Below are 15,990 nucleotides of genomic sequence, written 5' to 3' on the forward strand. Positions count from 1 at the left end.
ATGATATCAAAAGTTGACAAAAATGTGGATAATATGGAGAAATACAAACTCTTACAGATTTAATGCTTACAGATTTAAGTTAGTACAATTATTTGGGGAGCAATTTGTCAATAACTAGTAAGCTGGCACTGTCCCAGCCTATTGCTTAGCAAATACCTTCCCCTTCCCCTTCCCCTTCCTCCCTCCCTCCCTTCCTTCTTTTTTTTTTTGCCAATCTTGGGCTTGGGCTCAGGGCCTGAGCACTGTCCTTGGACTTTCTCAAGGCTAGAGCTCTACCACTTGAGCCTCAGCACCACTTCCGGCTTTTTTCTATGTATGTGGTACCAAGGAATTGAACCCGGGTATTCGTGCATGCTAGGCAAGCACTCTACCACTAGGCTGAACTCTTGGCCCGGCTTCCTTCCTTCCTTTCCCTTATGTTTTGCTGGTCCTGAAGCTTGAACTCAGGGCCTGAGCACCATCTCTGAGCTTTTTCACTCAAGGCTAGTGCTCTACCATTAGAGCTCAAGTTCCACTTATAGATTTTTGGTGATTAATTGAAGATAGGAGACTCATAGTTTCCTGTCTGCTCTGGCTTCGAACTTCAATCCTCACATCTCAGCTTTCTGAGTTGCTAAGGACTATAGGAATAAGCCACCAGTGTCTGGTATGGTTTGTTAAGCAGACATTCTGCTATACCTTCAGCCTATATGTGGCTACTGAACACGTGCCATTAAGCAGTGTAAAATGAAGTATGTTATATGTCTAAAGTCATGTTGTACTCTAAAGTATGTAATATAGGATATAAATCATATCACCATAGATTATATGTTGAAATGATAGCATTAAGATCTGCTGGAATAAATAAAATACATTTTTTAAATTAATTTCCTCTGTTGATCTCTTTTTGGGTTTTGCTTGTTTGTTTTTGTTCTTATTCTTTTGTGCTGGTCCTGGGGCTTGAACTTGGGGCTTGGTCACTATACCTGAGCTTTTGTGCCTTAGGTTAGAACTCTACCATTTGAGCCATCTCTATTTTAGTTTTGGTTTTTTTTGGCCAGTCCTGGGGATAAACTCAGGGCCTGGGCACTGTTATTGGACACTTTTTGCTCAAGGCCAGTGCTCTGCTACTTAAGTCATAGCACCACTTCCGGCTTTTTCTGTATATGTGGTACCAAGGAATTGTGCATGCTAAGCGAGCACGCTACCACTAGGCGAGCATGCTACCACTAGGCTACACTCCTGGCACATCCATTTCAGCTTTTGTTTGGTGGTTTGGCTTTGAACTGTGATCTAAAGATCTAAGCCTCCTGAGGAGCTAGGATTAGAGGTTTATTTTGTTTTGATTTGGGTGTCATACTATGTTTCACAGATTGGTCTTGAATTCGTGGACTCATGTGATCTTCTTGCTTCAGCCTTTCAAGGAGGAGCTGGGCCTGTAGGTATCTGCCACCATGCCCAGTTTATTCTATTTTATATAATTTGATTTTATTTTATAGTGGAGATCAAGCCAGGGTCACATGCATGCTAAGTAAATATTCTACTTCTGAGCTAAATCCACAGTCTTATTTTTACTTCAAAAAAAAGTTGCCACTGCCAGGTGTTAGTGGCTAATGGAGATCTGAGAACTGGTGTTTAGAGCTATCCCTGGAAGACAAATCTGAAAGTAGACAAAAACTTGAAAGTAGAGGTGTGACTCAATGGTAGAGCATCAACTGTGAATGAAAAAGTTGAGAGAAAAAGTGCAAGGCCCTGAGTTCAAGCTCCAGTATCAGAAAAAAAAGACAAAGAAGAAAATGTCTATGAATATTCAATATACAAAGATGAAAATGGAACAAGGAAATGTGAAGAAGTGGGTGAAGATGGGAGAGATGAGATTGAGAAAAATGAAAGAAAGAGTGACACTGATAAAGATGCATTGTAGGCATAATAGTTAAATGTGCTACTGAATGTCAATACATTTGTGTAACTACTTAAAGATAATAAAAATATATTGAAAATGTGGCTACAAAGGTTAGTTAGGGGTATAATAGCTCAATGTTAAGAATGCGAGCCTACACCACCAAAAACAAAACAAACAAACAAAAAAAAAAACAAGAGGAATAGTAGACCAATGAAAAATATGCAGGTGTCAGTAGCTCACACCTCTAATCCTAGCAATTCAGGAGGCTGAAAGCTGAAGATTATGTTTTAAAGCCAGTTTGGCAAGAGGGATGCTCCTCTCCAATTAACCACTAAAATGCTGAAGTAGACTTGTGACTTAGGTGGTAAAGCACTGGCCTTAATCAAAAAAGCTTAAGGACAGCTTCCAGACCCTGAGTGCAAGCCTCAGAACTGGGAGACACACATGTATGTACACACACACACACACACACACACACACACACACACACACACATAAGCCATAACTTCTATTAGATAGTGTTGCTCTTAAAAAACCCTTCATAAACTTGTGCCCAAGGAGATACTTACAGCCTCACTCTTAGTGGGCTTGAACTCTGGGCCTGGACACTGTCCCTGAGCTCTTCAGATCAAGGCTACCATCCTACCCCTGGAGCCACAGCCCCATTTCTGGTTTTCTAGTGGTTAATTGGAGATAAGAGTCTCATGGACTTTAGTGCCCGGGCAGGCTTTGAGCCTCAGTCCTCAGATCTCAGCGTCCTGAATAGCTAGGATTACAGGCGTGAGCCACCATGCTCACAGAGTTGCTTCTTAAACCAGAGTACAAATCATTGGCTCTTCCAGAAAAGGGCCATTTATCCTCCATGTTCATGAGAACAAAAAAAGCCTGGTGCCCAGGCTGGCATCAGTTAACTCTGTTAGCATTCTCCTGTGAGTCAGGAACAGAAGCCAGCTGTGTGTAGAGGTCAGAGGCCATCCTGAACACTGCCATCTCAACAGTCACTCAAGGCAGGAGGGCTTGAGGCCCAGCCTTACCAGCCTGCCAGGGTCATTAACTTGGAAGTGGAGGTTGCCTGGAAACAGCAGCTCAGTACTGGAGTGATCTCATAAAACAAACAGCATAGATGCTAATTCCTTTCTGTCCATAATGAATAATCAAATATCTAGAGACTTCAGTTGAAAATAAACTTCCTCCAGATGCCTGGCATGCCCTGGGTCAGCCCTTGGCCCTGCCAAGCCTGCAGCTTCCAGGCCTTGCACATCAGTTCATGATGCTGGGAATGGGTGGAAAATTCTCAACCAGCTGAGAGCCATGCAGAGACCCAAGTGATGAAGACAATCAGGAGAACCTGTCCATTGTCTTCCATCCACTTGCTGTTCCCTTCAGTATGTTCTCTTCTGTATCCCTGAGGGGTGAGGAGAGGCTACCCCCCAAGCCCATCAGCTCAGCTCCTGAGACCAGGGAAGGCATCTGGGTGTTTCCCATCCCTACATGGGATGGAAGGAAAGCAGGTTGGCCTGCTTTAAGGCAGGCCAAAAGTGCAGTTTTCCGAGTGCCTCTTCTGAACAACAGCAATAACTAATGGCAGTAACGGTAACAGTGAACCATTGTGCACTGAGCAATTTCTAACCTTCCAGGCACTGTTTTCAAATATTAAGTCACTCCTTCCTACAACCTAAAGAAATAACTATTATTACTCTCATTCATATGAGGAAGCTGAGTCTCAGAAGGTGGGATAAGTTCTCACAGGACCATCTATGGCAGATTCAAAACCAGCCATGACCCAGCTTTAGAAGCCATGTTGCCTCTACTGCTAGTGGATCTTAAACAAAACCAAGAAGCAACAACAAACCCTGGGCTTTTAGGACACAGGCGTCTCAGCTTGTCACCCACATTCTCCCCAGATGTAATGGTGAAAGTTACAGTATATCCATTCGCTGATGAATTGACGACTAGACTGGTTTTGAGAGGTCTAGGTGAAAACTAAATAGTCTGTCTTCCTAAAGCTTAGCTTATGGTTTTGGGGAGACAGGCAATTGTTTGGGGAGACTGGCAGTTGTAAATGTTCATGAAGAGTGAGCAATTTTTGCTGGTCTTGGGGTTTGAACTCAGGGAATGGGCCCTGTCCCTGAGCTTTTTGCCCATCTAGTGCTCTATCACTTGAACTAAAAGATTTTTGCTTGTTAATTAATAGTAAAGAGTCTCACAAACTTTCTTACCAAGGTTGGCTTCAAACAGCGATCCTCAGATCTTAGCCTCCTGAATAGCTAGGATTACAGGGGTGAGCCATCAGCACCCAGTTTGAAGAGGCCTTTCCTTTCCCTTTCTCCCCCCCCCCTCTCTCTCTCCCCCCCCCTCTCTCTCCCCCCCCCTCTCTCTCTCCTGCTGCCTCTCTGTCTTTTTGTTGTGGGGCTTGAACTCAGAGCCTAGGCACTGTCTCTGAACTTTTTCACTAAAGGTAGCCCTCTACCACTTTGAGCCATAGCTCAAACTACTTCCGGTATTCTGGTGGTTAATTGGAGATAAGAGTCTCACAGACTTTCCTGCCCTGGCTGAATTTGAACTGGGATCCTCAGATCTCAGCTTCCTGAGTAGCTAGGATTATAGGTGTGAGACACCAGCACTCAGCTCTGAGAAGGTTATTTCAAATTTGGGAACTCTTCAAGAGGAGCCAGGTAGATGGAGAAAGCCATATTGGGCAGATGGAGCTGCAATATACACATGTCAGGAAGTGCCTTCAGAGTGAACTGAGAATAGAGAGTCCTGTGTTTGGGGCACAGGGTAAAGGAGGGAACAGCCAGAGGCCAGTATATAATCTTGTGGTAATTTCTGTAAGCCTGGCCTTTTGCCACTGGTAAGAGGGTCCCTGGCCAGAGAAAAGCAGGAGAGAAGCAAAGTCTGGGCATGGCTTGGCTAGTCTCCTGCTGCCAGTAGAGGGGTGTGGTGGGAAAGGAGCAGGCCTGTGAGAAAGGCCTACTCATGAAGCCACAACAGAGGTCCAGGAGGTTAATAGGGGATAAAGAGGAAAGATGACAGAGGAGACATAGAAAAGTAGGTAACTGTGAGGGACACTAAATAGATATATCCTGTGGGAAGTGGGGATGAGGGACAAAAGAGGGGGAGGGCCTTGTGGGAAAGGAGAGGCACCTAGGATGAAACCCAGGCACACACTGAAGTAAGGCCAAGAGGAAAAGCAGGAGCTTCAGTCACTGAGTCTGGTTTTGAACATGCTGAGCTTGAGAGCCTAGGAGGTTCAAAGCTTCTGCAGGTGAGCTACACAGAGCCCTGTCCCTCAATTAAGCGCCGGACAAAAAGAAAACTTAGGGATGTTGCTCCCTCCTGCCCCAGCCATTCACACTCCAGGAACAGGAGGGGAACAGCAACAAATTCCTAGGCTTCTCCTGCCAGGTGGTCAGGAGTTAGGGTAGGAAAGCCCAGAGAGCTGGGTGGAATGTTCTGTGGGAATGATCTGGAAGACCTCCAGGAAACACAAGAGACACAGCTTGGAGAGAGGGCGTGATGGAAGCCCTGGAGAAGAGCGTCTCCCAAAACCCAGCTGTGGCAGGTGGGGCTGCTTCTCCATTCTTTTACTCTGGGGACCTCAGGAGACAAACACCCAATTTCTCTATTTCATAGGCAATACTAGGATGTAGTGAATCCCTATGGTCTCAGGTGAGAACGCCATTCTACTGAGGTCTCCATTCCAGTGCTGGCTCAAGGGGTCCCAATAGAGGGAGAGGTGGTACTATCCTAGAAGCACTGACACATGTGGCCTGTCCATGTATTCCTGGAAACAGTCCCAAGGCTCCACCACAGCAGGCTTGGAGTTGAGGTCCCCATAAAGTCTAAGTCCTGGTTGGCCACCAAGATTTCTGAGAGATGGCTCAGGCCTTCATGAAGGCTCAGCAGGCTGGGGCTCACTAGTCCTTTCCCAAGGCCCTCTAAGGAACCACTGGCTTCTGGGAGACTCACCAGCTTCTGGAAGAGGTGGCCCATGGTGACCTGGCTGTCCCACTGCTGCACCTTGGGGCAGAGGTTGTCGTAGAACTCCTTGTGGATCTCGTAGATGTCCTGGATCTTGTAGAAGATAGTCTCGATCTGTTGGATAGTGAGTACAGGCTGGGAGGTGGTGGCTGTGGCCTTCAGGGGTTTCATGGGCTAAGAGAAGAAGAGGAAGGAAAGGCAGAAGTGGGAGTGAATAAAACAGTGCTGGCAGGACCCAGGGACATTGTGACACTTATGAAAACTTTGTGATGTTCAAGTCGTGCCTAGACAAGGCCACAAAACGCAAAGCACTGGCAATGTGATTTGTATCTACGAGCTGCTCTCACAGGCTCCGACATGCCATGTGCAAGGAGAAGGAACCAGGCAGCAGGACCCTGGCCCAGCAGTCAGATAATCCCCGCCCCCATCAGAGATGGAATCTATACCATGCTTACAAGGGCTCAATAAGAGGTTTAACAGGACCCTCCCCACACCCCACCCCTGCTTCTTTTCCACAATGGTCCCATCGCCTGAGTCACGAAGCTTCCTCATTATACTTCAATGGGAAGGAGTGTGGCCTGGGAACTGAGCTGTTTAGTTTGTTCCTTTCAGGAAACAAGGTGATTCTCAAACTTGAGACCAGCTTAGATGTCTTGATATTTCAGATTCTCACTTAGAGAAAGACACAAGCATACATGACAACTTCCTACTTCCCACCCCTGGAGGCAGACATTGTTCAGTGACCATGATGAACTTTCCCAGTGAGTGTGGCTGTGGTCTTACCACCCCACCCCCTTTTTTGGGCAGTCCTGGGGCTTGAACTCAGAGCCTGAGCACTGTCCTTGGGCATTCTCAAGTCTAGAGCTCTACCACTTGAGCCACAGCACCATTTCTGGCTTTTCCTAAGTATGTGGTACTGAGGAATCGAACCCACGTCTTCATGCATGCTAGGCAAGCACTCTACCACTAGGCCAAACTCCTGGCCCTAGGCCCTTTTTCAACTGACATGAAAATGAAACTTATCTGTCATCCCTGATTGTCTACAGCAGGTACGTGAGGGTCTGCAAGGGGCAATGGGGCAGGGACAGATGGTAACACAGAACCATCCCCAGTATTGCTGTGGTAACACAGGCCCAAGCCCTGGACTGGTGACATATAATAACACGGAATCATCCCAGTAGATGCTTGCAATGCTCAGTAGAACTGAGCCCCATTAGCTGAGTTCAGTTCTACTAATCTACATGTGGTGGTACACACCTGGATTCCCAGATTCTCAGGAGTCTGAGATTAGGAAAGCACTTGGGCCCAGGATTTCAAAATCAGCCTAAATAAATAATCAAGACTCCCATAAGGGGTTGGAGGCATGGCTCAGGTAGTAGAGCAGCAGCTGATGAATATCAGATGAATTTGAGCTTCAGTCTTGGGCAAAAAAAATAGAGATTCCCATCAATACGCAAAAATAAACAATACATATTAATTTTGAAATCAGAAAACCTCCCAAGATGCCCAGACTATATTCCCAAGGCCATACAGGCATAGGGTCTGAAAACCTGCCACATGGAGAAGACAGAGAGAAGCTGGAGTTGGATAGCCTGGTGTTCTTCTATCTAAAGGCTGAGTGGAAGAGGTTCTTTGACTTAATACTAGGTCACTGTAGACCTAACAGCAGTGGAGAGAAGTTAGGGGTCAGATCTGGGCTCACTAGAGCTGTCCCCCACTGCCTCCCAGGATGAGGTAGTGAGCTGTAGACAGCAGAAACATGCTAGCAGACCACAAGCAACTTCTCTGATGGAAGTGATGGACTGGAAATAACATATATATATATATGTATGTATATATGAGCAAAACCAAAGCTATCCTTAGTTCCCATAAGCCTTGATCATCAGCTTGAGCTGGCCACAGCAGCCAGGCTCACGGCCCAGCTTCCTCTGTCCTCCCTCTGACAGGGCTAAGACAAAGTTTGTCCACAATAAGTCTCCCCTATGTAAATACCCAGCCAATGCTTAACTTCAGGACTCCTTGTCCCCCAAGCTCCACCAAGTCCAGATATAATGATATAGGCAGAGAAAAGCAGGCCCACTCCTGCTGACTTTCAGCACCAGAACCAAGTGATCCTCAATGTCTAGTCCTTGCTGGGCAAGGGGATTGAGTTTGAACTCTCACTCTGCTGCTTAACAGCAGCTATAGGGAGATCACTCACCACACTGGGGTTTTGCTTGTCAGCTAATATTAAGATCCAAAGTCCTACTTTATATAAAGTATCTAGAATGTGCCGGGCACACAGAAAAGAAACCAATATCACTATGAAAATAATATACCAAGGCAACTAGCCTGAGGTTAGACTTGGGGTACTCAGTGATGGACAACTTCCTGTCTAGTAGGGGAGACATGCAAAACAAGTAGACAATCAACTATCTAACGACATACAGCAGTAAGTGCAATGAAGGAAATTAGGAGAAGGCCTCCTGAGACAGGGTGGTGAAGGACAGCTTCTCCAGGGAGGGGACACGTACCCTGAGATAGACATGTTGGGGTGAAAGTTGGGGGGAATGGCACGCCAAGACCACGGATGCCAGGTCTAGAGGCAGGAATAGGCTTGGAGAAAGACGAGCTGAAAAGGGGTATGTTCTGTAGGTAAAAAGAGGGAGTAGCCTAAGGCAGGATTGGGTGGATTACTGATGTGTGTGTGTGGGGGGGGTCATATAGAGGAAATACAATAGCATTTTTATTGTTGTTCATTTGTTTTTTAAATGATAATGGGGTTTGAACTTAGGGCCTTGCACTTGCTAGGCAGGCACACTACCATTTGAGTCAAATCCCAGCCTCCCAGCCTCCCAGCCTCCCTTCCTTCCCCCTCTCTCACTTTCTTTCTCCTTTAGTTGCTTTTCTTATTTTAGTTATTTAGGGTTTTGCCCAGAGCCAGACTGAACTGTGACCAGCCTTCTTCATAGTTTTTATAGTTGGTATTACAGATGTAAACAATCATGCTGGACTTGGTCGAGATGGAGCAACCACTAACTTTTGTCTGGGCTAGCCTCAAAATATTTCTACCTCCTGAGTAGCTGGTATTATAGGTGTGTACCACTGCATATAGACCCCTCGCCCCTTTCTGGTAGTATTAGGGTTTGAATTCAGGGTCTTGTGCTTGTAAGCTAATCTACCACTTGAAACACACCCCTAGTCCTTTTGCTTTTAGTTCATTTTTCAGATAGGGTATGTTGCTTTTAGAGGGCTGGCCTCAGACCCCAATCCTCCTGCTTCTGTTTCTCAAGGAGCTGTGATTATAGGCCATACTCAGCCTAGAAATTATAACTTTGACTTTGCAATTGACCCAGCTTTCTGTGTGAGGATTTAGGCAGTTGAGTAAAGAAGGAGCCAATATTTGGGAGACTATTTTTGTGATCACTATCCCTGAATTTGAGAACTGTATAAACTACTTGAGTAAAATGAACCAACAGTGAACAATGTGAGACAGCATATTCTTGTCCAACTTAGACTGGATATATCAACCAAGTGATCCCAGGGTTGCACAGAACACTTCTTGGAGGAGAGAGAAGGAGAAGAATCACTGTTGGGGAGATGTGGGAAAGTGTGTGTGGTGTGGGGGGAGGGAGGGGCCGGGCTCTATATAAACCATGGACACAGCAGGACTAGGAGCTAGTACAGTTTGCCAAGCCCATGTGGAATGACAGAGAGCTCCCCCTCAGGTGTGATGTCATTACTATATAGGACCTAATCAAGGGACTAAGTAACCACAAAGTCTCAGGGCTACCCATGTTTGCCCTGCCTTGGTGCAATCCCCACTGTGAGGGAATAAAGGAGATGGAGTCGGGGAACAGTCAGTCCTGGGAAGACAAAGGGGACAGGACTTATTAGAAGCAGCAGCAGAGGCAGCACTCATCTGTTGCCTACACAGCCAGGCTCAATGAACTCAACGCTCTGCTTCCTCCTGAACTTCCCACTCTGTCTAGAAAAGAGGAAGAAGAAGATGCTGGGCAGTGGACAGTCACATGGACAGGTCTGTACTGGGGACATGAGACATTCCCACACAAGACTGAGGACCTTTGCTCTTATCCCAGAGTATATGTAGAGGAGAAGAAAGGGATGGCTGCTTCTTAAAGCAGCTATCCTTCAGGCCCTGTTGTGTATGAAGAGCACCACTAGGAAAGGTGAGCACCACTATGAGTGGGGAAAGCACCAGCAAGACAAAGGAGGAGGATGCACGAGGAGACGAAGGAGAAGGTACATGAGGATGAACATGGTCTAAGCCATGAAACCTATTGGTATTTTTTTTTGCCAGTCCCGAGCACTGTTTTTAGGCTTTCTCAAGGCTCTACCACTTGAGCCACAGCACCATTTCTGGCTTTTTTCTATGTATGTGGTACCAAGGAATCAAACCCAGGTCTTTTTGCATGTTAGGCAAGCACTCTACCATTAGGCCAAACTCCCAGCCCGAAACCTGTTGATTTTTTATTTTAATTTTTTGGTATCACTTACTGAGTCTTGAAATCAGGGCCTCATGCTCTCATTTGGGATTTTTTAATCTTAAGGATGGAGCTCTGCTAATTGAGCCAAGCCTACACTTCTGGCCTTTTGCAGGTTAAGTAAAAATAAGAGTCTAATGGACTTTCCTGCCTGAGTTGGCTCTGAACCGTGATCCTCAGATCTCAGCCTCCTGAGTAGCTAGGAGTACAGTGTGTGAGGCACCAGCATTTGGGTGAAGTGGTTTTCAGAAGGGAGAATGGGATGGGAAAGAGTTATGCAGAAGGTAAGGTTGATCAGGATACATGGTGTACATGTATGGAAATGTCACAATGATATCTCTTTGTATAACTAATGCATGTTAATTATTAAAAAGCAGGCATTTTTATCTGATAAAGACTCACATATAGGCCTTTTTCTTTTCTTTTCTTCTTTTTTTGCCAGTCCTGGGGCTTGAACTCAGGGGCTGAGAACTGTCTTTGAGTTTTCTCAAGACTAGTGCTCTGCCACTTGAGCCACAGCACCATGTCTGGCTTTTCCTGTGTATGTTTGTACACAGGAATGGAACCTGGGACTTCATGCATGCTAGGCAAGCACTCTATCACCAGGCTACATTCACGACCCAGGACTTTGGTTTTTTGAGGTAAAGTCTTACTATGTTGCCTGCTTTTTGACTTCTGTACTGCTTAGCCAATGAGCTAGCCTTCCAGTCACTTCCCCCCCTCCCCATGTCTGGCTGCACAGGGTATGGGTAGGACCCTGGCTCCCCATCTTATCCATGGAGAATAGCGAAAAAGAGTTCATGGAGGACCTCAACCTTGGCTCTTGACTTCTGAGCCAGAGTGCTTTCCAGGAAGCCCCTGGCTGGGTAATCTGTGACTTCACAGGCCAGTTCTACTGTGTCCCCCAGCAAGTAGTCTTTCGAAATAATGGAAGGCAAGAAATTTGCCCACTTCCTCCACCTCCTATCTCAGAGGGCTGAGTGGCTGTGAGGCACATTTGTTCATCTGTCACCTTGGTCATAACTCACAGGAGCTCAGAAAGGAGCTGTCATTAACCTTTTTTGCAGATAAGGAAGTTGAGATGCCCAGAGACTAAGAACTTCAAAGTTGAGAAAGAGACTTTAAATGGAGAGGTAGGAGTTGGGGCAGAGGTGGGATGTGCTGTGGGTAACAGCTCCACACCCTGTGGTCTCAGCACAGGCAACAATGCAGAGCCTAAGCCACTGTTGAAGGTCTGGGAGATGTAAAGCTACAAAGTATCTGCTTTTCTTTTCTTTCCTTTACCCTCAGGAGCCCACCAGGACCCAAGAGGGTTCCAGATTATTATCTCTAAATAGAGGCTCCCAACTCTAAATACAGGCTCCTGTGCTGCCACCTTTGGTCTGCTTGTGTGCACACACTGTCTTATTAGCTAGACACACCCATCCCTTTGCATACCAGGAAGTGGTAAGGAGAAAACAGACAGGCAGTCCTGCTTGGCAAGGCAAAGTATCTATACAATTCCATAGTCACTGCTTTGGGCTTGACTACCAGGAGGAACAGATAGGGTTTATGGCAGGGTTGCCAGCAAGAGAAGAGGGAGGGCTTGTTTCCTTATCTTTGTGGTTTAGTGGAGGGTCCTGCTCCACCCCTTCTAGAGCCTTCCAGCTACAGTTCTGGCTCCTTACCTGTTCTTTTGACTCTCTGCCTTCAGTTCAAGAAAGTACCTAGAAAGCCAGGCACTGCTGGGGAGCCTGAGATCTGAGAATCATGTTTTGAAGCCAGTCTGGGCAAGAAAGTACATGAGACACTTGTCTCCATTTAACTACTAGAAAACCAGAAGTGGAGCTGTGGCTCAAAGTGGTAGAGAACTGGCCTTGAGCAAAAGGAGTTCAGGGACAGCACTCAGGCCCCAAAGTTCAAGCTCCATGATTGACAAAGAAAAGAAAAAGAACCTGGAAGAGGCTCCCTGTGAACAAGCTGTACCATTAGGGCTTGAACTATTCAGAAAGGCAGGCAGGGAGCTGCAATGTTTGCCCAGAAGAGGAGGCCTAAAGAAGGTAGGCTGGAATCTAAAAGGCCTGGCATGACTCTGGTGGGGAGGAGGGAGAAAAAAGGGAAGGATCCTTTTCCTCCCCCTACAGAGTGTGTTAACAGAACAAAGGAGCCCTAACCTGTCTTTTCTGTTGGTGCTGGAGAAACTAACAGAGTCACAGTAAACACGTAGGCTCTGTTCTAAGAGGTGTGTACACAGATTCAACTTAATCTTTATACCAACTTATGACGACAATACTATTTGTGCACCCAGTTTGCAGACTGCCTTGTTCACCTGCCAGAGGTAGAAAGGTAGTAAATGGGGAGTCAAACACAAGCATTCAGGTTCCTTTCAGCTATATATCCCATGAGTCATGACAACAGAGGCCCCTTTTTGTTGTTACTCTAACACCAAGTTTATAAGGTGTCTTTCATACACATCTATGAGGCATTCTCCCCACCTTTTTTCAGCTCATACCAGTATCCAGCACTATACTAGGTCCCAAAGTATTGGTAACTTGGCTTGAACTCAGAGCACTGAGATCTTGCTCAGTTTGGATGCTCAGCTGGTATTCTACAACTTGAACTACAACTCCACTTCCAGTCTTTTGCTAGTTCATGAAGATAAAAGTGGATTTGTTTGCCCAGGCTAGCTTCAAACCACAGTCCTCAGATTTCAGCCTCCTAAGTAGTTAGGATTATGGGCATGAGTAACCTGCACTGGCTTTCAGTTCTTTTTTTGAGCTCAAGAAGAAAGGGACAAGGCAATGGTATTACTATTGCCTCTCCTTAATAGAAACTTCAGGTACCTGTGGTCACCTACAGGATGAGCAATACACACACACACACACACACACACACACACACACACACACACACACACGTATTTGGTCAGCCATGGGGCTTGAATTTTGGGCCTGGGTGCTCTCCCTGAGCTCTTTAGCTCAAGGCTAACACCCTACCTCTGGGCCTGGGGGTTGTCTCTGAGCTCTATAGCTCAAGGCTACTGTCCTACCCCTGAGCCACAGCCCTACTTCCGTTTTCTGATGGTTAATCTTTTCATGGATGGGGTGGGGCAATTATATTTTCATCTCCAGATAAGGAAACTGAGGATCAAGAGTTTACACACAGCATTCCAAAGATAGTGACTTTTTCCTTTCTTTTCATTTTTCTTTTCTAGACAGGGTCTTTCTATATTGCCTAGGTTGGGATCAAACTCTGATCCTCCTGTTTCAGCCTCCCAAGTGCTGAGATTGTTACAGGTATGTGCCATCATGTCCTCAAGACATGTTTTCAAACTCAGCTTATGTAAGAAATAATACAGCCCTATACAGACACACATGCATGTGAACATCAAGCGATCAATTTCCTGAACTGGTACTCATCCTTACTGTGTATAAGGTTCACTAATACTTTCTTTTTTTTTTTTTTTTTTTTTTTTTTTGCCAGTCCTGGGCTTGAGCTCAGGGCCTGAGCACTGTCCTTGGACTTTCTCAAGGCTAGAGCTCTACCACTTGAGACTCAGTACCACTTCCGGCTTTTTTTTTCTATATGTGGTACCGAGGAATCGAACCTGGGTCTTCATGCATGCTAGGCAAGCACTTTAACCACTAGGCCAAACTCCCGGCCCAAGGTTCACTAATACTTTCTATTTCATTTTTAAGATGGTGATTCAACCCACTACACTTTCAGAACTCAATAAAAGGTTGAAATGCATGGTTCGAAAAACAGTGTAATATGCCTGCTATTAATGTCAGGGTAGACATATAGCTATAAGCGCTGGCTCCAGACAGAAATTGCCTATCAGCTACACTGTCCCTCACCTGGAAAACATTACTGTGTGAACCAATAAACTTCCTGCAACTGTGAAGTATCTTCACATTTTGATAGTCATCCCTTGGTAATGACTGTCATATAACACTCTGGGGCACACATTAAATGTATATTTTGCTTCTAGGAATAAGTTTCTACTGATTCTCCCCCTTTTTTTCTGATAGCATCTTATATTTCAGACTGCAAAACACCCACAAGAAAAAAATTTTACATGCCACAGTCATGCTGCATAATATCCAGATGTATCTAATAACCACTTTCTTCAAAGGCAAAAGCATCTTTAATCTATGGAGTATGTTTATCTCTTGTAAACATTTTCATAGTTCCCATACGATCTGATTCTCAGAACTGCCTCATTTTTTTTTTTTTGCCAGTTCAAGGGCTTGAACTCAGGACCTGAGCACTGTCCTTGGGCTTTCTCAAAGCCTAGTGCTCTACCACTTGAGCCACAGCACCATTTCTGGCTTTTTCTATGTATATGGTATTAAGGAATCAAACCTGGGTTTTCGTGCATGCTAGGCAAGTGCTCTTATCACTAGGCCAACCTCCCAGCCTCATTTTAACTGAGGGCTCAGTGGGTCTAATGTCCAGAGCATTGGTGCTTCTCAAAACAACAAAGACACTTTCTGCCTCCCATTTCCTGATACAGGACCTTTGGAATAGTGCTAGTGGTCTATCTCAGGGAGGAGGAAGGACTTGGGGCAAGAATGACAAAGAGTTATCAAGTTGACTGACTGGTGGAAACTACCTAGAGAATAGTATGGAGGAGACAGCTGTGTGTCTGTCTGGACAGAGCCCCATATAGATTATCCATATAATACCATGGTCTTAGGTGATGCAATGTTTGCCCTCCCTAACTTGTGCACCCCCTCCTCCCTTCCCTAGAGGATAGTAACAGAGAGTCAGTGGATACCAAGATTAAGTAGAGAGAGTACCATTCTCTGTCCAGCCCTCCTTTATGTACCAACTCCAAATCCAATTGTAGAGTATGACATTGGTTGATGGGGCCAATGGTGCCTAGGCAGATACTCACCAGCAACAAGGCTTCCAATTGGTTGATGTAGATCTCTTCACTGGCCAGGAAGCCGGATAGAACAAGTTTCCTCATCTCCAGGCCCTTCCCTGCTTCCACCTGCAGGAATACAAGCCAAAAAGGTATCATGAGAAAGGAGCCCAGATCCTAATAGGCCTGTCTTCCCTTTTCTTTTCTTTTAATTGACTTTTTTTGGGGGGGACGGTCGGTCATGGGGCTTGAAGTCTGGGCCTGGGCATTGTCCCTGAACTCTACCACTTAAGCCGCAGAGCCACTTCCGGTTTTCTGGTGGTTAATTGAAGATAAGAATCTCATGGACTTTAATGACCCAGCTGGCTTTGAACCGCAATCCTCAGATCTCAGCCTCCTGAGTTGCCAGGATTACAGGTGTGAACCACCAGCTTCCAGCTTTTAACTTTTTTTTTTTGCCAGTCCTGGGCTCAAGCTCAGGGCCTGAGCACTGTCCTTGGGGCTTTTTCAAGGCTAGAGCTCTACCACTTGAGCCACAGCACCACTACTGGCTTTTTCTATGTATGTGGTACCGAGCAATCAAACCCAAGTTTTTGTGCATGCTAGGCAAGCACTCTACCACTAGGCCACACTCCTGGCTCTTAACTTTTTTAAAGTAAGAAAAAGCTACATATTACAGAAAATTTGTATAATACGAAAATATAAAAGAAAAATTAACCACCTATATTCCTGCTGTCTTGCTTTTTGATTCTCTCCTAGCCTTTCTGCACATTTCTTGATTTGATAGTCAT

The 15,990-nt window shown here is 45.6% G+C and overlaps 1 protein-coding gene across 11 annotated transcripts in view; it reads right to left on the reverse strand.

The window, feature by feature from the left end:
* The window catches only part of Abr (ABR activator of RhoGEF and GTPase), a 146,983-nt gene that overhangs the window by 56,378 nt on the left and 74,615 nt on the right, over positions 1 to 15,990 (reverse strand). For all 11 annotated transcript variants that reach the window (XM_090350500.1, XM_090350495.1, XM_090350498.1 and 8 more), the window contains 2 exons: positions 15,230 to 15,328; positions 5,855 to 6,040 (listed from right to left, as the gene is read on the reverse strand). In XM_090350500.1, the coding sequence (XP_090206626.1) occupies positions 5,855 to 6,040; positions 15,230 to 15,328 (285 nt within the window). The remainder of the gene's footprint in view (positions 1 to 5,854; positions 6,041 to 15,229; positions 15,329 to 15,990) is intronic.

This window comes from Megascapheus bottae, chromosome 17, assembly GCF_031878675.1.
Source record: "Megascapheus bottae isolate mThoBot1 chromosome 17, mThoBot2.hap1, whole genome shotgun sequence".
Taxonomy (NCBI): domain Eukaryota; kingdom Metazoa; phylum Chordata; class Mammalia; order Rodentia; family Geomyidae; genus Megascapheus; species Megascapheus bottae.